Genomic DNA, 24,586 nt, shown 5'->3' with positions numbered 1-24,586 from the left:
TGGAGTTGCCACTTTTGTCCTTCCCCAGTAGGCCATCCTGATCCTTGTGTTCCAGAACACTGACTTGAGATTAGCATGTACAAACAGTTGAGCTTTGTGGCCAGAATGAAGAGTCTCAGACATTGCTGAGGCAGGCACCTGGAAGGCCCCACAGCTCCTGCACTTTACCCCGGCCATAATAACTCAGGCTACTCCACACAAGGGTAGCCTGAGTTTTCCTATACTTGCTTTAGGGCTGAGGGACACCTCAGCTCCTTCCAAACCCTAGATGTGTTTGCCCCTAAGATGGCAGCTTCTCTTTTCTGTCATTAGAATAAAAAATGCTTGGGGAGCCTGGGTGGCTCAGTTGGTTGAGCCTCTGCCTTCGGCTCAGGTCAGGATCCTAGGGTCCTGGGATCCAGCTCAGCAGGAAGTCTGCTTCTCCTGCTGACCTCTCTACTCTCGTGCTCTCTCTTTCATTGTCTCTCTCTACCTCTCAAATAAATAAATAAAATATTTTTTTTTAAAAGAATAAAAAATGCTTCAGTCAAATCCATAAGAACTTTGTCTTCAAGTCTCTTTTCTCTGTTCTGTTCACAATAAAACTCTTATTGTCTTTTGTTGCCAAAATTTATATATATATATATATATCCGCCACAAGTATTTGCTCACATCATGACTGGCTCTGGCTGGAAGAACTAATGAAATTCACAGAAGCCACCACCTTGCTGCTCCCTCCCCTCCCCACATGGTGTCTGACCACTGGCCATCTCTTGAGGGTACTCAGTGTTTCCCATGGGGCTACAGCTGGTCGGTACTGTTTCACGTGGAATTTTCGTTTAAGTTTTCATGTTCTCCCACTCAGCTCCATTCTGGTATTCTATTCCTTCCTCTTTCCTATCCACATCCAGTTGCCACATCCTGTCCTCTGCCCTAGCAAGAGTTTTGCCGCCTGCTGCTGTGGGTCATTGTCTTCTTCCCTGGACTGATTCCATCGCTCCCCATCTTGGCTACGGCTACACTTCTGAAGCTCTTTTTGCCCATCTGCCAGGGTCTGCATTCCCCTTTGAACCTGCAATGTCTCCTCTTGGCGCACGAGACTATGTCCAGAATCCTTTGTGGGACAGCAGGGCCCACCCTGACCTGGGACAGCATGGCCCCCCAACCTCTGTTCCCACCCCTCTCCCTACATCCCCTACACAGCCAGGGCTCTAGTCACCTGGGAGTGCTTGTTAGCAGGTGGGTGAGGTTGGCTGGGGCACCAGTAGCACAGCTGCCACTTATTAGTTGTGTGATCTTGTGCTACTGTTCCTCGCCTCCATTAGGAAAGTGAAATCATGTGGAAAGACAATGTAGAAGAACATGTTGGAGAAATACCAGGGACCAAGTAAAGGAACTCTGGGAGCACCCTGTGCTAGAGGAGCCAAATGACAACAGAGTTGGGGGTCCTGCTTATAAGCTGTTGGGCCCTAGGCCTGTTACTTCCACAGGCTTCCTTTTTCTCAGTGTGACGTGGGGATAGTGCAGTAACTACTAACTTTGTAGCTCTGTTGGAGAATTGAGAGTTCTTGCCTACGAGTCGTTGGAACAGTGCCTCCTCGCACTTGGCAGGTACGGAGCAGTTAGCAACAGCAGCACCAGCTCGGAGATCCAGCAGTTCAACAGGAGATGGAAGGCAGAGGTCAAAATTTTGACCTCATACCCGCAGTGATGGGATGCTGTTCCTTTTTCTCCTGAGTGTACTCCACCCCATAGACACAGCCCTTTGCTTATCAGAAACCCCCCCTTCTTGGGTCTCGTGGGCCTACTCTCTGCTCCATGAAGCTTTTCAGCCCCCACCTGGAAACACAGTTGATCACATGCCATCTTATAGGCAGGACAAGACAGCCACCTCCCTGTATTGACACCTCCTTGTCCATTAGTCCATCTTTGATTAAGTGTGCTCCTTCTAGAAGGCTCACTGTCATTACTGTTTTATCCAGGAAAACTTGATGCCTTGTATATAGGGTTTTACTGCTTGAGGATGCTAATCGGATGCAACTGAAAAATAAATGATATCTCTGAGATTTGAACATGTTTCTTGTTCTCTGTGCTGGAGCTAAGCCGCTAAACTTAATCCGTCATGATGATAACAGCTCTTTTCCTCCGAGAGCTGATGAAGGGAAAAGCCAGTAATTTCTCAAGTGTGATAGATGTCCACCCTCTCACCTGGTGTTTTATAAATATATTGTCTTAACTGTCTTTTTAAGTATCTGTGCCTGGGAGGGTAGCTTCCTCTGTTTTATGAAATGCCAAGTGATACCACTGTGATATATAAATAATGATAATTAGACGACAGCTTCAAATTATCTGACATCCAGATTGAAGGGAAAAGCAGTACTTTTTTTTTCCCCCCTATAATACCCTAGAATTTAGATCAGAAATGGCATTCAGGAAAGCTTATTACTTCCTGTCAGACATGGATGGCTCAAAGCTTCTTATATGTGAAGTAAGACACCACAGAACAGGCGCATGCCAAAGCACATTGGGATATCAGATCTGGGCCAGGCCGTAAGGACTCTCCATCCTTTGTTTGAAAATAACAGAAATAGACTAGGAGCCAAAGAAGAGGGAAATTGTTTTTATCTGAAAGTCCACATAAAGTATTGAATGTCATTAAATGACTTCATTTCCCATCCTCTGGCCTGTTTTCACAAATGTCAAGAACCATGGTTTCCAGACATTGGTTCCTCCTGATTTGGTCTGCTTTAATATCACCTCTTAAATTTTCAAGGAATTCTTCCTTTGTTGTGGCTCCTGGTGGGTAAATGTGAGACTGTTTGTTCACTTACTTGAAGGAACAGAAGATTAACAATCAGAAAGGGAGGGTTTGATTTCCAGCCTTACCACTTAATAGCTGTATGGCCTTGGGCAACTATCTAAACTTCATTTTATTTCCTCCCTTATAAAATAGTGATTTTATCACAACATCCTGGATGTACATAATATACTAATTTACATCCATGTGCAAGTCATCATTCTAAATAACTTACTGTCAGCATACCATTTAATAAATAAGGAAACCCAGGCCCAGAAAGGTTAAGTAATTCACCTCTAGTCACACAGCAGATCAGCAATATGCACAAGGAACAGGGTAAGATTAGCCTCCGATCCAGAACTTGTTGAAGGTAAGCTGTGAGTAGGAGCACCAGTGTTCACTGTTGTGGAGATGACCCAGCAGCCCTCCCCAGGGTGGGAGGAAGTGAGGGCTAGGGGACAGGCTGCAGTGTCCCCCTTCAAGTGTCCTTGGTCTCTCTGCCCCCTTCCTTCTCTGGCCTCACATATCCCTGATCTTTTATTTTCCTTTAGTCTCTTTCAAATCCATTTCCTTCCCTTCCTACTGACCCCACTTTCCTCCGAGTTCCCCTCGTTGATATCTGCACTTTTGCTATGACACTGGTGTTTGTATCCCCATTACCATTCACTCATCCATCTCCCATTGGTGTGGCGACAGCTCTCAGTCTTCTGGCTCTAACAGTTCCCTGACGGATCTGTTCTCATCTGTGCCAGTCTGCCTTTGTAGTAGAACTTCTTGGTTCAGAAACATGCACCTCCTCACTGTATGTCAAAGTGAGGGCCACCCACTTGAATCACTGGGGTCTTGCGATGCTGTGGGTTGTGACAGATAACCAACTGAAACAGTGTAAGAAAAAAGGCAAACACAGAGCGTGAGTGTCTTGCTTCAGGCAGAGCTGAATCCAGGGGTTTGGGCCATATTTTCAGAGTTCATTTTGAAGTATGTGAGAGCCCCCAGCAGCTCAGGGCTCCCATCTTACCGAATGAACTCCTCAGCAGAAAGATGGTCTGATGTGGCCAGCCTGCCCATCAGGAGTCACTGTGGCCTCGGCTGGGGCCCAGCGAGATAGGTGTGAGCCACAGGCACCCGTACTGCTTCCTGTTCACACCCCCTCCATCTGGTTCTCTCAAGTGCTCTCAGCCCTCCTCCTGCATGTAGGTCATTGACTCCCCGTCTGCCGGATGTGCTTGCTCTATGCTTTAACAACTCTGCCTTGGCTTATGCTGGTTTCCCTTGATGTTCTTTCCTGTCATCTCTGTTTATCAGAATCATCCCAATTTCCCAAGGCCCAGCTATAATGTTTTCTACAAAGCCTTTCCTTTTCCCAAAACTGGTGAAAGGCATTTCTTGCTTTTCTGTGTAGCATGCAGACGGTTATCACTTAACTGCCTTTTGCTGTTTCTCATCCCCATCTTCATCCGTGCAAGCACTTTCTTCATCGCCCATACCTTTCTAAGGTCTTCGTGTGCACAGAGCATTTGGACATTGATTTGTGTAATGGAAAAGCCCATAGAGGAAGCAGGCAAGATACCTTACCCTCTTTTTGCAACTCAGATTGCTTGAACACCAGCTGTGCACCAAGGATAGGTGTTGACGTGAAAGATATTTTAAGGTGGTGGCATCCAGGTGCTTTATTCTGATTTTACAAATGAGGAAATTGAGGCCTAGTAAATAAGTGGCCAGGTGTCCCACTAACCATTGTTTTTAGCTCCCGGAACATGCAAGCTCTTATTCTTTCCACTCTCAATACTCTTCCCACTCTCACGTCTCCTAACCCTACCCCTCTTTCAGGGTCTAATTAAAATGTCATTTTTTAAGGGAGGCTTCTATTGACCGTCTTCCACCCCCACCCCTTATCCTCCTCGTTTAAAACAGGTTTGCCCGGGCACCTGGGTGGCTCAGTGAGTTAAAGCCTCTGCCTTCGGCTCAGGTCATGATCCCAGGGTCCTGGGATGGAGCCGGGTGTCGGGCTATCTGCTCAGCAGGGAGCCTGCTTCCCTTCTTCTCTCTCTACCTGCCTCTTTGCCTACTTGTGATCTCTGTCTGTCAAATAAATAAATAAAATCTTTAAAAAAATAAAAATTAGAAAAAAATAAAACAGGTCTGCAATTCTGTCTTCTGGTACTTATGTTTTTCTTCATAGTGGTAATCACAAGTATGTAATTATTTCACTTTTATAAATGCATTGTCTCCCCACTAGACTTTGTACCCAGTGAGGACAGGGACAATGACATCTTTGTTACCTCTTAGGCAGCCAGTGTCTGACACCAGAGACACTCAAGAAGTAATGTGTTGAATCAATAAGTGCAAATATCAGCCATTCTTGCAGCTCAGCAAATGCCAGAGCAGTGTTAGAACCAGACTGCCTGAAGCCCAGGTCAGCATAACCCCAGCTCTTACCATGTCCTACACTGTGCCCACAAGCAACCACCCCTACTCAGGGTAGTTAGAACTCTAGTTCTTTGTATGGGTTCCAAAGACATTAACACTGTTTGATGTGTGGGTATTTAGGTCATGGAGGGTGGGTATGTGTTTGGATGGGTGGACAGAAGGGATGAGAGACAGTGACTTGCAAACAAGGTGCTGGGGTGACCCACTGAGGGAGATCAGAAGAGGGGGATCAGTGTGTGGAGGCCTGGGGAAAATGAGGCTCATGTAGTAAGCACCTGCGCTGCTGTAAAGGTCCTAGAAGGCAGTTAGTGGTTCTTTACTTGAGTTGAGATACAGAACTTTAACTTGTACCCTGGTTAAGATCTAAAAATAATACCCTATTCTGAGTTCTTGGAATAAACCTTCCATTTTGGTGAGTCTGGAAGAGTTTTTGTTTTTATATTCCTATCACATTATATTGGAACACTTTCATTATACATGAAGGCAACTTTTATTCTTACACCAGAGTGAGCAGCCTGTTACTATAGCAATATTGAAATTATTTATATACAGTGTCTTCTACACACTCCTTGCAAACTGTACATAGTGGTTAGGAGAAATGGGCTATGATATCCAAAATTGTTTTCTCTCTTATTTCCTTTGTTAAACTTCTGTAAACTTTGTTATAACTTGATTTTTTTAATTTGAACCTTTTATTTTTAGGAAAGATTAATTTAGGGGAGTTACAAATATATCCCACCTATCAAACATTGAAAATAGCTCTGAAATAATTTCAGTTTTGCTGTGAGCACCGTACAGATACAACTGCTTCTTGAGATCTTTTTCAGATAAAGGGGTGGAATCATAGATGCCCTCTGTGTGTTTGCAGGGCCTGGACAGCTTCAAAGTAAAAGAGAAATTCTTCTCAGGGAGCAAGGAGCCAGTGACCGCCTTTCCTGTGCCATTTGACCTGCCTCCAGAACTGTATGGAAGTAAAGGTAGGACACACGTGAAGGGAGGTCATGGGTGTTATGTCTGGAACAGAAACCGTGCCCAGAAGAAGCCGTCAGTCCCCCAGTGGGAGGTTGGCTCACAGAATACTTCGGAAATGCAGGTTTGCAGAGGCCCCTTCGCTACCCTGTCTCGGGCCACTAGAGCTCTCATTCTCAAACTGGTTGGTCCAGGAGCTCCTCTGAACTCTTACCATTATTAAGGACCACAAGGAGCTTTTACTCACGTGGGTTTTTGTATCTGTTGAGATTTACTATATTAGACCTCAAAACCAAGAATTTTTTATATTAGTTTTTAAAGTAATAAACCTATTTATACACACACACACACACATATACAAACACACACATATATATATGTTATGTATGTATGTACAAACATATGCGTTGTGTGTGTGTGTGTGTGTGTACACATATTTGGTGTTTTTTTAATTGTCAAAAGTGAGGAAGGTGGCATTATTTACAATTTTTGCAGGCAGACCTCTTTACTCTCTGGGTTAATGAAAGACCACTGAATTCTCACAGCTGCTCTGTTGCAGTATCACGTCACAAAGCCTCTATACATTCACGAGAAGTGAAGATGACAAATAATGGCTTAATATTTTGATGAAAACAATTTGACTTCACAAACCCCTCCCATCCTGTTTTTTTTTTAATATAATTTTTTATTTTTTATAAACATATATTTTTATCCCCAGGGGTACAGGTCTGTGAATCACCAGGTTTACACACTTCACAGCACTCACCAAAGCACATACCCTCCCCAATGTCCATAATACCACCCCCTTCTCCCAAACCCCCTCCCCCCAGCAACCCTCAGTTTGTTTTGTGAGATTAAGAGTCACTTATGGTTTGTCTCCCTCCCAATCCCATCTTCTTTCATTTATTCTTCTCGTACCCACTTAAGCCCCCATGTTGCAACACCACTTCCTCATATCAGGGAGATCATATGATAGTTGTCTTTCTCCGCCTGACTTATTTCGCTAAGCATGATACGCTCTAGTTCCATCCATGTTGTCGCAAATGGCAAGATTTCATTTCTTTTGATGGCTGCATAGTATTCCATTGTGTATATATACCACATCTTCTTGATCCATTCATCTGTTGATGGACATCTAGGTTCTTTCCATAGTTTGGCTATTGTGGACATTGCTGCTATAAACATTCGAGTACACGTGCCCCTTTGGATCACTACGTTTGTATCTTTAGGGTAAATACCCAATAGTGCAATTGCTGGGTCATAGGGCAGTTCTATTTTCAACATTTTGAGGAACCTCCATGCTGTTTTCCAGAGAGGTTGCACCAGCTTGCATTCCCACCAACAGTGTAGGAGGGTTCCACTTTCTCCGCATCCTCGCCAGCATCTGTCATTTCCTGACTTGTTGATTTTAGCCATTCTGACTGGTGTGAGGTGATATCTCATTGTGGTTTTGATTTGTATTTCCCTGATGCCGAGTGATATGGAGCACTTTTTCATGTGTCTGTTGGCCATCTGGATGTCTTCTTTGCAGAAATGTCTGTTCATGTCCTCTGCCCATTTCTTGATTGGGTTATTTGTTCTTTGGGTGTTGAGTTTGCTAAGTTCTTTATAGATTCTGGACACTAGTCCTTTATCTGATATGTCGTTTGCAAATATCTTCTCCCATTCTGTCAGTTGTCTTTTAATTTTGTTAACTGTTTCCTTTGATGTGCAAAAGCTTTTGATCTTGATGAAATCCCAATAGTTCATTTTTGCCCTTGCTTCCCTTGCCTTTTGCGTTGTTCCTAGGAAGATGTTGCTGCGGCTGAGGTCAAAGAGGTTGCTGCCTGTGTTCTCCTCAAGGATTTTGATGGATTCCTTTCGCACATTGAGGTCCTTCATCCATTTTGAGTCTATTTTCGTGTGTGGTGTAAGGAAATGGTCCAATTTCATTTTTCTGCATGTGGCTGTCCAATTTTCCCAGCACCATTTATTGAAGAGTCTGTCTTTTTTCCATTGGACATTCTTTCCTGCTTTGTCGAAGATTAGTTGACCATAGAGTTGAGAGTCTATTTCTGAGCTCTCTATTCTGTTCCATTGGTCTATGGGTCTGTTTTTGTGCCAGTACCATGCTGTCTTGATGATGACAGCTTTGTAATAGAGCTTGAAGTCCGGGATTGTGATGCCACCAACGTTGGCTTTCTTTTTCAATATCCCTTTAGCTATTCGAGGTCTTTTCAGGTTCCATATAAATTTTAGAATTATTTGTTCCATTTCTTTGAAAAAGATGGTTGGTACTTTGATAGGAATTGCATTAAATGTGTAGATTGCTTTAGGTAGCATAGACATTTTCACAATATTTATTCCTCCAATCCAGGAGCATGGAACATTTTTCCATTTCTTTGTGTCTTCCTCAATCTCTTTCATGAGTACTTTATAGTTTTCTGAGTATAGATTCTGTGTCTCTTTGGTTAGGTTTATTCCTAGGTATCTTATGGTTTTGGGTGCAATTGTAAATGGGATGGACTCCTTAATTTCCCTTTCTTCTGTCTTGCTGTTGGTGTAGAGAAATGCAACTGATTTCTGTGCATTGATTTTATATCCTGACACTTTACTGAATTCCTGTATAAGTTCTAGCAGTTTTGGAGTGGAGTCTTTCGGGTTTTCCACATATAGTATCATATCATCTGCGAAGAGTGATAATTTGACTTCTTCTTTGCCGATTTGGATGCCTTTAATTTCCTTTTGTTGTCTGATTGCTGAGGCTAGGACCTCTAGTACTATGTTGAATAGCAGTGGTGATAATGGACATCCCTGCCGTGTTCCTGACCTTAGCGGAAAAGCTTTCAGTTTTTCTCCATTGAGAATGATATTTGCTGTGGGTTTTTCATAGATGGCTTTGATGATATTGAGGTATGTGCCCTCTATCCCTACACTTTGAAGAGTTTTGATCAGGAAGGGATGCTGTACTTTGTCAAATGCTTTTTCAGCATCTATTGAGAGTATCATATGGTTCTTGTTCTTACTTTTATTGATGTGTTGTATCACATTGACTGATTTGCGGATGTTGAACCAACCTTGCAGCCCTGGAATAAATCCCACTTGGTCGTGGTGAATAATCTTTTTAATGTAGTGTTGAATCCTATTGGCTAGTATTTTGTTGAGTATTTTCGCATCTGTGTTCATCAAGGATATTGGTCTATAGCTCTCTTTTTTGGTGGGATCCTTGTCTGGTTTTGGGATCGAGGTGATGCTGGCCTCATAAAATGAGTTTGGAAGTTTTCCTTCCATTTCTATTTTTTGGAACAGTTTTAGGAGAATAGGAATTAGTTCTTCTTTAAATGTTTGGTAGAATTCCCCCGGGAAGCCATCTGGCCCTGGGCTTTTGTTTGTTTGGGCCTCCCATCCTCTTAAAGGGGAGATCCCCAGGCTGCCCTCAACTATGACTTTCTTAGAGGCAGTGAACAAGTATTTTTCATAATAGAAAATCATTAGAACATTAGTTCAGGTTCCTGGTGTTCTTGGAAGAAAACTGGCTGGCATGAGTGGGACTGGCTCCATCTCAGGTCTGTCCCAGCCCCACAGCTGCACTTGTCTTAGCCCTAGAATGTCTGTCTTTAAAGCAAGTTTGTACTTACCAGACTCACACAGCAGCAGTTGTCAAATCAAGACCTGCTTATTAATTTAAAATGGCCAAAGGTATATTATAATCAGCATATTTTCCAGGGGAAGGCAGATGCCTTCACAGATAGCTGGATTATAGTCAATGGTGTTTGAGTAAATTCTGAATTTGAACAGGGAAAATGTGGTTTTTGTTTGGAAAGTTTTAATGACATCATTGCATTAATATTCCCGAATCTCTGGTTCCCTAATAGAGCCAGCCAGCTGTGGCCCTGAGTCCCTTTCTTCCCTGGGCGATGCTAGATGGACTCCAGCTACTCCCCCACCCTTACTTGCCCTTCCTGGTTTTGGTGGTAAACCAGACCTTCCCCTTCCAGTGGACCGGTTTCTTTGATGGTATTGACTTGATTGGATGTATCCATATAGTCTCATGCTGCCTGGTGTGCCACTGCCTATGGCAAGGGACTTTCTAGAGCTATAAGCAGTTGTATTGATAACAAGTTTAAGAAGTGTTCTTTTTTCCTTCTTTCTAAGCTATGTATATTTGAGTCCTCTAAATTTGTATATTTATGCATCTTCATTTTTCACTGGCAAGATTATATCGGTTTTATCAGAATTTGAGAGAAATGGTGCCCCCCACAACCCTCCCTGCACATACAAATGAAAAAGAGGGCTTTAGAATTAGGCTGTATTTGTGTGCCAACCTTTCAACTTATTAAGTGACCTTGGGCACTTATTTTCTTTCTTTAGGCCTTCGTTTCTCTATTTGTAAAATGGGAAAATAAGATTGCCTACTTCGTAGAGTTTGTTGAAACGAGTAACCAGGATGCTATCTGTAAAGCACCTAACACAGTCTTCTAGTGCAGAGTTAGCAGTCAGTAAATGTTAGCTGTTGTTTCTGTTATTTAGAATATCCAGTTCAGTTCCTGGCATGTAATAACCGGTGTTCATTTTCTCCCCTTCCCCTTGCTGAGCTGATAATGAAAAGAGCCTAAGGCCCATGTAGGACAGTTCCTGAACCCACCTAGTGTCACAGGACCTCACGGCGAAAACCTCTCCTTCCCCCTTCCAGCTTTGTGCTGTAGCTTTGTGTTTTCTCCTCTGTCTGTTCATGTTCTTTTTTTTTCCCCATCCTCAAACCTGAGTTCTGAGTAAGCTTAGTGGAGGTGGGGACAGATGCACCATGGACTGACTGAGTTTGACTTCCTGTGGCCTGGCCTTGGGCTATACACTTTCCACCCCCAGCCCAGAACCTTGGCTGGAATTCCACCTCCTCCACTTAACCGTAATCTCCAAAGGTCTTCGCAAGCAAGAATGAAAGAGACCGAGGAGCCTTAAAAATAAATATCCTGAGGTTCCTTCAGTTCTGATAGAAAAAGCATTCCTGAGAATTTAAAAGTTTACAGCGGGGTAGTATCTTAGATTGTGCAATGATGAATCTTTTATTTAGCCAGCAAGCAGAATGTTTTCCATTGTTCAGCGGCGTTGTCTGGGTGTATACACTTCTTTGAAACATACATACAAAGGAGACTGGAGCATTATATTTTTCATTAGTACAGTTTTACCTGCATGCTTTAGTAGCATGCAGAATGGTGCCAGTCACTCGGATATCACCAGTTCACATGTAACTAGCATTCCGGGGACGCCTACGGACTAGAAGAAAGGTATCTTACTAAGACTTGGGAAAGTGAATAGTTAAGAACATTTCAAAAGCACTTTGTTTGAAAATGATTTTCAGAGACGCCTGGGTGGCTCAGTTGGTTAAGCAGCTGCCTTTGGCTCAGGTCATGATCCCAGCGTCCTGGGATCGAGTCCCACATCGGGCTCCTTGCTCCGCAGGGAGCCTGCTTCTCCCTCTGACTCTGCCTTCCACTCTGTCTGCCTGTGCTCGCTCTCGCTCACTCCTCTCTGACAAATAAATAAATAAATCTTAAAAAAAGAAAAAAGAAAATGATTTTCAAACCACTGTAACATGTACAAGATCCTGCTCATTGTTTTTTAAAATCTGAGGAACTGTACAGAAAGCTTAGCAAAGGAATATACTGCTCTGAACCAATTATAGTTTATTACAAGACACCGGCAGACATCCTGAAACCAAGAAATTGATCAAATAATGAAGTAAAACACACACAGCTGCAGGTACACCTTGCTTTATGCAGGACTTGCTGCTCATCTCTCTCCACAGGTGTATTTCTGCTGTGTGCAGACACTGTCTAGGTCCTTGGAATATGTCCTTGAACAAGACAGACACAAACCCCTGGCCTGAGGGAGTCTAAATTACTCTTCCCCTGAGAAGTTATTCCTAACCAAACTCATTTGACTAATAGGAGTTGTAGTTTTAAAGGAAATCTTTCAGATCCTTTTGTAGTTCATAAGTGTGATGATTGGATGTTCTCACCAATGTGTGACATGCGCCTCCCTCAAACCTTGTTATGACCTCGGCACATTACCCATCTGATGTGAGGGAAAAAAAATCTTTTATAAAGCAGCATCACCACATTTTAAATCTTCTTTCCATATGTCCCACTTGTGTGACGCTGAGCCTGAAAAGAATGAAATAGACCAGTATGTGATCTCTCTGGAGCTGTTACATGCCAGAGACATCTGCTTCGTACTCCCTTTTTGGTTTATATTCTTTGTATTCTCTGATACACTATAAAGCAGGTAAAACAAGGTAAGGCTATGTAAAGCTTATCTTATTTGGACTTAAAGAGTAACTTATATATGTCAAATTTAAGAATAATTGAAGTACAGAGCTTCAGAGACCATAGTTATGTTAAGTGATCTGGGTTGTTCACGTGGTATATGTGAACAGTTGGCCCTTGCACAATGCCGGGGCTCGGGGCACTGACCACCAGTGCAACTGAAGATCTGCATGTAACTTTTCACTTCCCCAAAACTTAACTACTAACAGCCTACTGTTGACCGGAAGCCTCACTGATAACCTAAATAGTTAACACATATTTTGTATGTGATATGTATTATATACTTTATTCCTGTAATAAATAAAGTAAGCTAGAGAAAACATTATTAAGAAAGTTTTAAGGCAGAGAAAATACACTTAAGTATTGTATGTATTTTATTGGGGAAAAAACCCACATGGAAGTGGACCTTTGCAGTTAAACCCATGTTGTTTGGGTCAACTATAGTATTCTTTTCTTTGAATTTTTTGACATAATGTCAAATTTAGAAAAACGTTCTAGGAACAGTATAAAGAACTCCCATATTCTCTTCACCCAGGTTCCCCTTCACTTACATAATCTTCCTTTCTTATGTTAACTTTTTTCTGATCCATTTGGAAGTTGTAAACAAGATCTGTGCAATCTCTAAATACTTCAAAATATATTTCTTAAAAACGTTCTCTTACATAGCCACAGTATAGTTACCAAAATCAGGAATTAACATTGAATACTATCATCTACAGAACTTACTCCGATTTTATCTGTTGTCCCAATAATGAACTTTATAACAAAAGGGAAGTTTCAGGTTACATGTCATATTTGTTTAGCAGTCTCTTTAGTCTCCATTAATTTGGAAAAGTGCCACAAGAAATTTTGTGTGTTTTATGATGCTGACACTTTGCTGAGCACAGGCCAGTTAGTTTAATAGACAGTGAGGGACATTGTGTATTTGGTTTTCCCATTGTTTTCTCATAAATAGATCCAGATTAAGCACTTTTGCCAAGAACACCACAGAAGAGATATTGTTGTTGTTAGTGCATCGAATGAGGAGTCACATGATAAAAAAATCTCCCTGATCACTGATGAAATCAGTATTGATCAGTTGGTTAAGATGGTATCTGCCACATTATGTGTATCTTTTGCAGATTTAGTATATTTTAGAATTTAAGTTATAATGTCTAGAACTAAGCTAATTAGCTGTATATGTAATTGCTCAGTAGGTGAGGTCATTGAAACCTGGCTGGCATACGAGATACACGTGCTCTAGATTTAGCATATATGTAGTGTATATAATTCTTTAAAGTTCTTTAAACCATGGGCTCCCAGATAATTTAACCATTCCATCTGCTGCTGGGTTCATTTGAAATAATTCCTTGAATTTAGATAATATCAGAATAAACTTCAGTCTAGACCTGTCAGAATTATTGCTAAATAGCAGAGACCAGATTCATAAAGTATTTTTGTAAGGACAATAGCTGATTCAACTTTCTAATCCAAAGAAAATGCAAAAGAAGTCAGTCACTTAAATCATTGTTGATATGCTTAATTTTCAAGGACCAGTTTTTGAATGATCTTTAGAAATCTGGATTTTTTGTGTGTGTGAGAACCGGAAGAGGTTTTTAGACATGATTTTGATCATCTCCTTTAATAAAATCTATTTTTGTTTCATAGTGCAAACAGAAGGCTGACACCAAACTTCCAGCTTAGCTTTTAAAATTACTTTGTCAACAGAAATCTTTAGGAAATCTAGAACTATCAAAGTAAAGTAATTTTATCAGATGATATTGAAATCAGTACTTGGTTTTTAGCAATTTGAATTATTCTTCCTCCCACTGGGTAGATTGTTCTCTTGTGCTTTTTTTAGTCACAGATTAATACGGGAGATCTTCACAGAAGAGAGTATTAATGGGCTTCAGATAACACTGGTATCCCAGTTACCAAAGATTGCATCTCTGCTAGGTTGGTAACCCAGTGTAAAAAAAATTTTTTTTAAAGATTTTATTTATTTATTTGACAGACAGAGATTACAAGTAAGCAGAGAGGCAGTCAGAGAGAGGAGGAAGCAGGTTCCCTGCAGAGCAGAGAGCTCGATGTGGGGCTCAATTCCAGGACCCTGGGATCATGACCTGAGCCAAAGGCAGAGGCTTTAACCCACTGAGCCACGCAGGCACCCCCAGTGTAAAATATTTTGAAGCTTTCCTTTGTAGTGCAAGCTGGCAAGTCTTTTGTACATTTGTTGATTTCAGAGTAAGCTGAAGTAAAGTGGCATCAGATATCTTCTTAGTTCATCAATTTGGGATCACACACACGCGCCATATACACACACTTTGTGTCTGATACAAAGAAAGAATTAAAGGCAATTGCTCAGGTGATAGGCAGCAACTTCTATAGGTAGGTAAGATATCAAGTTTCCTTGAAGACAGTGGGAAATGTGGGTATGGGTGTTTGGACATGGGGGTCCAAGTTCTAACTCTTTAACACGGGGCCATTTCTTAGAGGATTAGAGGCTAGGTAGAATGGGGTATTGTACTTGGGTTTGTCTGACTGGTAAAAGAAACCTGGGAGACCTACACAGCATATAGGGTAGTGACAGCACTCACCACTGTGAGCTGAGGGTGGTGGTCATTACATTATAGCAGCTAGCACTCATTAAGTACTTATTACATGCTAGGAGCTGCTTTGAGCACATGACTTGAATTTATGGGATCCTAACTGCCCCCATGACACCAGTACTAATATAACCCCTACTTTATAGACAAGGAACCTAAGCACTCAGGTCAATTTGGCCAGGTCCCCATGGGCAGCCTGTCCACCATGTCCATGCCCCCTTTACCGTCACACTGTGCCACCTCCCCACAGAGGGCTGGGTTCCAGAGTTAGAGATGTCAGGTGCATGCAGTCCTCAACTGACCAACCACGAGGACAGATGGCATAGACACAGAGTAAAACCCCTCGGCTGTCCCCTCATCCCCAGCCTTCCTGCCATGGCCTTAATGTTGGCCTCACTGTTTCTCCGCTAGACGGCACTGCCTGTCACCTCCCCATTGTTGGTCCCCTTCCACTGGCCATCATCTCCCCTGCTGCCATGCGCCTCACGTCGCATCCTCACGTCACATTGTATCACAACAGAAAGCAGCTCATCCCATTTAGTTTCTGATCTCGGACTCTGTGTTAAAATCGCCGTTAGAACTTGGTGAGAATGTGTAATGCCAGGCCCCAGCCCAGACCGACTGAAACAAGCTCTGTTGAGGTGAGCTCTGAGGAAACGCTCCAGCAATTCGCACGTCAGCCATGTGCGGGAACCACCACGCTGACGTGGTGAAGTTCAGAATTCCGCCCCCATGGCCTGCCTGCTCGTCTGTCTTCCCTCTTGGACCGCAAACTAAGAGGACCTCAGCTTTGGCTAGCAGAGCACCTGGCATCTAACCAGCACTGACAGAGATCTCAGATACAGGCAGGACTGTTTCCTGAGGCAAGGTTTTCTTTCATGGGATAATTTAGGAGAATTGCTTAGAACAGGCTTTCATCTAAGCCAGAAACTGTTAATGCTGACTTCCAGTAATGGTAGCAAGACAACAGAGTCACAGCCACCTCCTACCTTCCTGTTAGCCCTTCTGTGTCTCTGCCCCAGGGTAGTGGTGAGCCTTGCATCCGGCATGACACATGGTCAGCCGTGGGTACAGGCATTTGCTCACTTAGCCAGCGGTGTGTCTGGGGACTCGCCAGTGCTGCTTGGTCATCGTTAGCTGATTGTGAGGGAGAGGAAGAAATCGGTGGTGGTCTCTGCGTTGCTGGCTGGCCGGCGGGTGTTTGCATCACGAACCCTGCCTCGAAGAATCTAACAGCTCCTCACCTAGCAAGGATCGGGTGTCCTTTACTTTGGGGATGAAGTGGAGCAGATGTTACGCAGTGGGGCAGTTTGCAGGAAAAGATGGGAGAAGTCCGGCCACAGAAGACCGTGTTCCCGGGGCAGGAGAGCCAGTGCTCGGTTCAGGCCAGTGGGGAGCTGTAGGGAGTCTCCAGTGCTGCCGAACCTTCAGCCTTTTATGAAGCAAGCGTGTTGCACAGGCACAGGATTATGGCTCTCCCACGGGCTTGTTTAACAAGCTAGCTTCAGGCTTTCACACCATCTCAAGGCCAAAGACAAGAAAACGGGCTTCTGCTAACTTGTTGCCATCTTTGGCCTTCTTTCCCTGCGCGTGCTGCTGCGTGCTGCTGCGTGCTGCTGTGTGCTGCTGTCTGCATGCTTGCGTGGCTGTTATTCCACATCAGGGATGGTGAGGAGAGCCTCCTGCTGTTTGCCAGGTCGTCCTCTGAGCTGCCATCTGCCTCTGTTCGGGAAGAGGAGGAAGCTTCCCCGCGAGCGGCTTAGTAGTGCTGGGCAGGCCGATGGTACCTCTCACACCCCTGCTGCGCGGCCATCTCCCTCCGGGCACTCACTCCTTCAGAGCTGTTGGAGCTCCCCTCCTTATCAGGACAGTTACGTGGAGCTCCATTCCTAACCCTGGGAGTGCATTTACACCCTACCCATACTGTTTGTTGTTCTTTTGAATTGGTTTGATTCCAGCAGTAATGATGGTAAAAGTGATCAGAGTTTGTCAATTTCTGAAACCCCAGTTAAAAGGGGCTGGGGGGAAGTTCATGTTTATGAGCACCTACGATATGCCCATATGCCGGGAACTTCCACAGGTGTTCTCGCTTATGTTTCACAGCCCTCCTGAGAGGTTACTTACGTAGCTAATTCCCATGTCACAGCTGAGGAACCTGAGGCCAAGATCCCAGTGTTTTCCCGATTTTGCAGAGAAAGACAAGGGCAGGACCTGAACCTAGGTCTTCAGTGTTCTCTCCGTTGTGTCTTACTAAGGCGAGTTGCTTGCTTCACCATCGGTCTACAGTCATTGTACAGAGACCTTCATGCCTCATCAATTATTAGCCCTAAGGAACAGAACAAAACCATTTCATGGAGGTGAACCCGGACCTCCTGATTATATGTGACCGTGACCAGCTGAGAGCAGAATGCCATCTGTTACTGTTGGTTTCTCCAGAGTTGTAAAACATAGTAGCTGCCAGATGCTCTCGGACACTACATGTGTTTATCTCACTTGCCCGTCCTGACAGCGCCGCAGTCAGGTACACAGAAGGAAACTGAGGCTGACAGGCAAAGTGACTGGTCAGTGTAAGTGGCAAGCCAGGATGTGCACCCTGATTTCTGCTGGCCGGCTTCCACTGTTCACTTGCCCATGTCTTAGCACAAACCCTTGCCAACAGCCACTGTCTGAAATGGGCTGTTGTCTGGGGTTGCTTCAGGGAAGGTTCTGAAGGGGGTGCCTGGGTGGCACAGTTGGTTAAGGGTCCGAATCTTTGTTTTGGTTGTGATCTTGGGGTTGGGAGATTGAGCCCCACTTTGGGCTCTGGGATCAGCACAGAGTCAGCTTGAGATTCATTCGCTTCCCTTCCCCACCCCCACATGTGCTCACACGCACTCACTCATAAATCCTTACAAAGAGGGGAGGGGTTCTTAACGACATGCAGACTCTGACACGTGGTGGTTTTATCCTAGTGGGTAAGTGAATTTTTTGTAGTCCTGCCTGTTCAAATAAGTATTATACAACTATAATGTATTTTGGTTTTTTCCCCAGATCGGCCATGGATTTGGAACATTCCTTATACCAAAGCACCAGATACACATGGGAATATGTGGGTTCCCTCCTGAGAATCTTAAAGCACTATGAAATTTAGGTGCAAGAATCAAGCCCCAAATAATGAATCTTCTTATTTGTGCTGGATGTTTATCCTTCGAGTTTTATCTACACCCTTAACAAAACTCTGCATAGCTCACTCTTGTGAGCACGGATGCTGGTTACACTTTTGATAGTCATTAATAGTGTCCTTAATTCACTTCTTTAAGCTTCGGAATGAAAGCTATCAAACTCGACAATTTTGAATATAGACACAAGTCATCCTCAAAGGGATACATGGAATTTCACGGTGGTGTTCGCTCTTCCGAAGTGAAGACTGACTATGTGTGTTGTACTCCGTCCGTCCTGCTCTTTAGCCAAGCAGGGGAAGGATGTGACCGTTTGCTTATCACCCGGCCCTCCGCTTTCTGAGTGTTGTCTCGGAACTGCTGGCCATGAGGCTGCCCATGTTCCTAGCCTGTCACTGAGGTCAGTGTGGCTACTCTTCTGACACACTTGAGTCCTACTACCTCCCATCGTCCTGCAGCTTCACGAGGCTTTGCATCCCAGCACCGTGCTAGCTGCCTCTCTGCTTACAGATGGGTCCTGCCATTTCCTTGCCGGTCCCCAGAGCGGATGGGTGTCTTTCATCCCCCAAGTTTCCAGAAGAGACAGCTCACAGAACCATATAAAAGCACAAGTATGTTACTTGCAAGAAACCCTGAAAGGTAACCTAAATTGGTGCCTTCAGTTTACAAGCAAGGAAATAGAAGCCCAGAAAGGCTCAGGATGTCCTCCACATCACAGCTGGTTTGGGTCCAAGCTGTCAATGTTTCCACTTTAAGTACATCTTTCCTTTGTATTTAGGAATCGCGTTCTCCTAGGATGATGTAGACCTTCTTTTCCACGTGAGGTTGATATCCAGTTTGTCTCCAGCCTCTTTATCTTACAACTTTCAAGAGTTGTTGAATATTAATTTTGAAAGATTTCTGAAGATACCTTTTCAGACTGTTTCCCAGGCCTACGATTTTCACCTTAGGACCTGGCAGGGCGGAGCAGTGGTGCTGCCATAGAGAAGTCTGGGAAGCCAGCTGCGGTCCCTCTACTCTGCTGTCACTTCGCTTTACCTATTTTATATTTTGGGATTCTGTAAAAGATACTATCTGGGATTCTGTATGTGTGCTCACGCTGCTTAAAAAAAAAAAAAAAAAGTTGAAAAGCCACTGAATTACTCCTCTTACCTGTGTAGTGAACTGGTTATACTAAGGCTTGAACCTTTCAGGACCCCGCCTTTTACTTCCCAGAATGTGCAGACCCTCACCACATGAGCCGGGAAGGCATGGGAAGGCCCCCAGGGCTGGCCCAGAGCGGTGCCCTGCAGTCTGTTTGTCCATAGGCCTTGCAGGGGCCTAGAGATTCTCACTACCATGGTGGTCCCCTCCTGGGTGGGGGTGGGGCAGCACCACAGAGGCGTCTGAGTCAGCTGTGTCACCAGGACAGTGAGCAGGCTGCCTGGGCCCTGTGGGATGGGTTCAGCTACTCGAGAGGACAGTGGCAGCTTGATAGCGGTCACTGGTTAAGTCGGTCACACAGGTCCATTGCTCATCTGATCCAGGTCACTGCAGAGTGGGTCGGAGCTCGGAGTTTGCCTCCTCTGCCACTTACGGCTGTGTGACCTAAACCAGGTTATTTAACTTCTCTGTGCCTTGGTCCCCTCAACTGTAAAATGGGAGTGGTGGTGGTAACAGTCCTCACAGAGGATGATGGAGAGTGGTGAGTGAATGTGTGAGGATACTCCGAGCCCGCACATCGTGAGAGCCGTCTGGTGATTGCTCCTGCTGTCGCCACAGGTGAGCCATTAGGATTAGCCTCCTTTTCCTAATGAGACTGGGACTCAGAAATGTGTAGCGCTTGCGCAGGGTCCTACTTCTAGAAAGTGCTATCCCAGTATTTGAACTCAGGTCTGGCAGGGTCCAAGGCCTGTTTTCTGCCAGGTAGCCCAACTCCCAGGCAGCATGGTATGTGAGGAGAGGGACGGATTTTACCCCCCAGTGTGTTGTGGACAAACACTTGTACAGAATCAGGTGCTTGGATGTTACAGGACTGTCAGATTACAGTGGAAGTTTCTAAATGCTTATCTTCTGTACTCCTCACAGACCAGCCCTTGTCCATGGGCTGTATTTCAAGTAACATTCCTCTACTCTTGGTGGGGACCCAAAGGGGCCCCTCTGAAAACAGAGAAATTCCAGAATGGGTGGCTAGGTACATCAAGATAACATTAGGGGAAGCCCATGGTCAAGGGTTATGCATTCAGTGGTTGTCCAGGCCCAACTGTTAACAGTAGCCTTCTATGCCCTTCACCCTGGTCAGGATGGGCTAAGGGAAGACAGGCCAGCATAGATAAGTGGGTCATAATGTGAGCTTTCTGGGTATAGGTGATCACACACATGGAAAACAAGGCCCAGGAATAATCAACATGGGAACCCAAAAAGCAAGCAGTTCTGCCCCATCTGGTCCTTTTTAAAAATGGGACTGACCGAATTACCCAAAGTGCTACAAAAAAGCATCATCAAATGTGTCTGTTAATGTCTGAAGGAATTCCATTATTTTCAGGTTGGGGTTCAACAATTATTTCTCCCTGATCCGAGGAACACTCATCTCACCCTTGTTCTGCAGGTAGCTGCCTGCCACCTTTATCCTCCCCCTCCCCACCTCCCACTGCTTCAGATCTGGAAACACCAGCCAGTGACTGCATACCTGCTGAGAGCAAACATTCACATAAAAATTCAGCTTCTGCCCCTGCATGAAGTTCTAAGAGGAGACTTATTGGCTGATGAAGGAGGGTCTCAGCCTATGGACAAAAGGAACCACTGTCTTTCTGTGGAGTTCTCTCGTCCTCTTTTGAAAGCTTCCCTAACGTCCTCTTACAGAGATGGACATGTAGCCAGAAGTCTAAACAAGATCTTCATGCTAGATGATGAATTTCAACAGAATATTCTGAATGATCATTCAAGAGTCCTAAAAAATTTTGAGGCAGAAAATTCTGTCCCTACACATAGCGACCTAAGTCACTTGCCATTTTGGCAGGAGGATTCCGTGTCCCCTCCACTAACCACATACTGTCTTATGAAGAGGGGAATGGGTCTTCCACCAGCTGCTTTTGTGGGGTGAAGGAGGGAAAGAGGGATTTTATTTATTTTTAAAGATTCATTTATTTTAGAGAGAAAGAGGAGGGAGAGAAACAAGCAGACTCTACCCTGAGCTCAGAGACTGGCGCGGGGCTTGATCTCAGGAGCCACAGATCAACCTGAGCTGAGACCAAGAGGCAAGCACTTAACCGGCTGCGCCCCCTAGGTACCTCTAAATTATTTATTATCACAATCCTGAGAATGGCTGCCTGGTTTTAACTATAGTTGATACAAATCGTCCTTAAAATTGGCTGATTCAGGAGGCTGTATTTTTCCGCATAATGTAATAGCCCGTGTTTCCTGAGCTCTTCTGTGTCTCAACTCCTGTGCTTGAGTGATTCACATGTAATCCTCACATGAGCCTGCTGTTAAATAACATCCATAAGGTTCCACGGTAACAGTGGAGCCCAGCTTTGTTTTCCTGGGCTCTTGTGTAGAAGTTAAATAGTTCTCCTTAATAGAAGTTACTAGTATGTGACTTCCAACACATGATTTTTTTTTTTAAGATTTTATTTATTTATTTGACAGACATAGATCACAGGCAGGCAGAGAGAGAGGAGGAAGCAGGCTCACTGCCCAACAGAGAGTCCGATGCGGGGCTCTATCCCAGGACCCTGAGATCATGACCTGAGCCGAAAGCAGAGGCTTTAACCCACTGAGCCACCCAGGTGTCCCTAGTAGCCCACTTTTTGTAAGCAATATCCAGGACCAAAAAGTACTACAAACAAAACTGCAATTTCTTATTGCATTTTTAGCAGCTAGTAAATTACAGGACTTAAGTTGCTCTCATAGGTCTTCAGGGGTAATATACAGCTGGCTCCTGGGAGATGCCAGCAGTGCCCAAAGCCAGAACCCCACATGGGGACAGATGACCATCTCTGAGCCCAGACTCCACTGGGCCCCGAGTAAGAACACTGACCAGCGAGTACGGAGCACTTGGAGTGTGCCAGGTACTGCTTGTGTTTTCTGTGTATTAACAAACCAAATCTTCACTATAATAACCCAATGCTATTACCATAGCCATTTTATAGATGGGGAAACTAAGATTATTTGTCCAAAGTCCAACAGCTGGCAAGGCCAGAGCTGGGATTTGAGCCCAGGCAGTGCTGCTATGAGGAACCAGGCAGCAAGTGTGGCTCATGTTCCCAAGCTCCAGCCCAGAAGCAGGCCTCACGTACAGGATGTAGCACAAAATCAGGTATACCTTCATCCACTGCAACAGCAAATCCTAGTTGGCGTGACTGAACCAGCTATGGGTCCATAAAATCAACCACTAAATGCTGCATTAGTATGCAGCCCTGAGTCACTGAACCTCACCGTGGAACTGGTTCCTTTCAAGTGAGAAAATCAACAGCTGAAGGCATTGCCACATTAAGTACGTTCTATGAAATTCTCTGACTAAAACCTGATGTTTCCACAGACTAGACCTAAAGCAGAGAGCAGAAGGGATTATGCCAAGTGTCAAAATGCCGGGGAGGAGGAGGGCAAAAGCTGCCCAGGAAATGAAAGGAGGGGGCCTCCTGAACGGGGAAGGGGGGCGCGGTTAGCGAGCAGACGTGGGGCCAAAGCAACACAGGTTAGGTCAAGTGCACTTTCCATACTTCACGGAGTTCTAAGCAAGTCCATCTCGAGTATGCGGTGTTCTCTCAGGCCTACCAGAAGGCCCACTGAAACTTTAACCAACACTCATCAGTCTAAGGCCCTGGTCCCTGGTCCCTGGTCCCTTTGTAGCCAGGGCTCCACTGTGATTAAAAACTGGAAGGTTGGGACGCCTGGGTGGCTCAGTGGGTTAAGCCTCTGCCTTCGGCTCAGGTCATGATTCCAGAGTCCTGGGATCGAGTCGTGCATCGGGCTCCTTGCTCACCAGGGAGCCTGCTTCTCTCTCCACCTCTGCCTGCCTCTCTGCCTTCTTGTGTGCTCTCTCTCTTTCCCTCTCTGACAAATAAATAAACAAAATCTTTAAAAAATAATAAAATAAAATAAAAACTGGAAGGCATCTGGACCAGTCTTTAATACACAGGGAAGCTCAGAAGGGAAAGATGAGGGAGAAATTGAATCCATAGGGAATTTACTACAGGCATAGTCAATCACCGGTAACTATACACATCACACTGGGGAAGGTGACACCCCATTTAGGGAGGGTAAAATAAGAGTCAAGGTCACAAGTAGCACATGTTCCCTTCCGGCCCCAAAGACACAGATGATGCCACTCTGCATGCTCTTGGTAGCTCTTTGCTCGTAGGTCCTTTGGTAAGTGATGAGGGAGCAGAAACCTGGCTGAAAAAGCGAAAACTGGCACCTTGCACCCCCTCTCCACCGGCTCCCCTCGGTAATATGTGTCACATTCCTCAGGCACCCCTGACTGCCCTAAAAGAGAAACAAATAGTTAACTCGCAGAGATCACAATCCTGCAAGGCAGGAGTCTCCCTTGGTTTACAAATGTCCTTGAGATTTACAACAAAGAAGTTACCTTATCAATAGCACAATTTCCAGAGGCAAATAACTCAGTTCCTCAAGCCCTCAATAAAGTTAAATTTCTTCTAAACCCAAATCTCACTAACAAGGACACTTGATAGCAGGAATGTAACATTCCACCAGGAGACTCTCAACTGTCTTTATGTTAGTGCCTCATTAGAGGGAAAGTGGCCTTGGCTTGATAGTAACCAGGCCTTCAATATCCTGACAGTCTTCTTTACCCCAATAGCCCTTCTGAACACCCTTTTGTCCTCCTGCCCAACTCCTGTGTATATAACCAGCCACTCCACACATGCCCAGCACAACATCTCCGTCTGCCCACAGGTCTAATAAACCACCATGCTCTAATAAACCACCTTTTTGCACCAAAGACGTCTTAAGAATTCTTCTTTAGCTGTCGACTCCGAACCTCACCCCACTGAACCTCACTTAGGTTCAAGAACTTCATCATTTGGCAACCCAGATGGGACTGTGAGTCTTTACATTTGGACTCTGAGCTTCAGTGCAAAATTGGTGAGTACTTTCTCTTTTCTTCCTTTAGCCTCATTCAGCCTTCTTCAGCCTCATTCAGGGGCTTTTCTAGGAGTATGGTCTTATTGGAACTCTCGCAGGTCAATTGCTCAGGCTGTAATCCTCTAGCCCGTGGCTGCTCTACGGGGAGGAGAACCTCTGCCTTTTGGCTGTAAGTTAGTACCCTGGCCGGAATGGCAATAAGACCCAGAAACTTGATACCCTCTCTTTATTCCTGTTCTTATATAAAATTGTCTCTCTTGGGCACGGGACAGCCAC

The 24,586-nt window shown here is 44.6% G+C and overlaps 1 protein-coding gene and 1 non-coding gene across 6 annotated transcripts in view; both read left to right on the top strand.

The window, feature by feature from the left end:
• The window catches only part of TDP1 (tyrosyl-DNA phosphodiesterase 1), a 90,298-nt gene extending 70,936 nt beyond the window's left edge, over window positions 1-19,362 (top strand). For all 5 annotated transcript variants that reach the window (XR_006604192.1, XM_045071350.1, XM_004739070.3 and 2 more), the window contains 2 exons: window positions 6,075-6,183; window positions 18,096-19,362. Coding sequence is in view for 4 of the 5 variants with exons in the window: in XM_045071350.1 (XP_044927285.1) it covers window positions 6,075-6,183; window positions 18,096-18,169 (183 nt within the window). In the remaining variant the exon portion in view is untranslated. The remainder of the gene's footprint in view (window positions 1-6,074; window positions 6,184-18,095) is intronic.
• LOC123390589 lies at window positions 12,132-12,235 on the top strand. The gene has a single exon (XR_006605136.1). It is a non-coding gene; the product is annotated as a small nucleolar RNA U13 (small nucleolar RNA).
• Window positions 19,363-24,586: the final 5,224 nt, after the last annotated feature.

The sequence above is a fragment of the Mustela putorius genome, unplaced genomic scaffold (assembly GCF_011764305.1).
Source record: "Mustela putorius furo isolate JIRA1106 unplaced genomic scaffold, ASM1176430v1.1 tig00000129_pilon_pilon_pilon, whole genome shotgun sequence".
NCBI lineage: Eukaryota > Metazoa > Chordata > Mammalia > Carnivora > Mustelidae > Mustela > Mustela putorius.
This window is presented reverse-complemented; position numbering and strand designations above follow the sequence as displayed.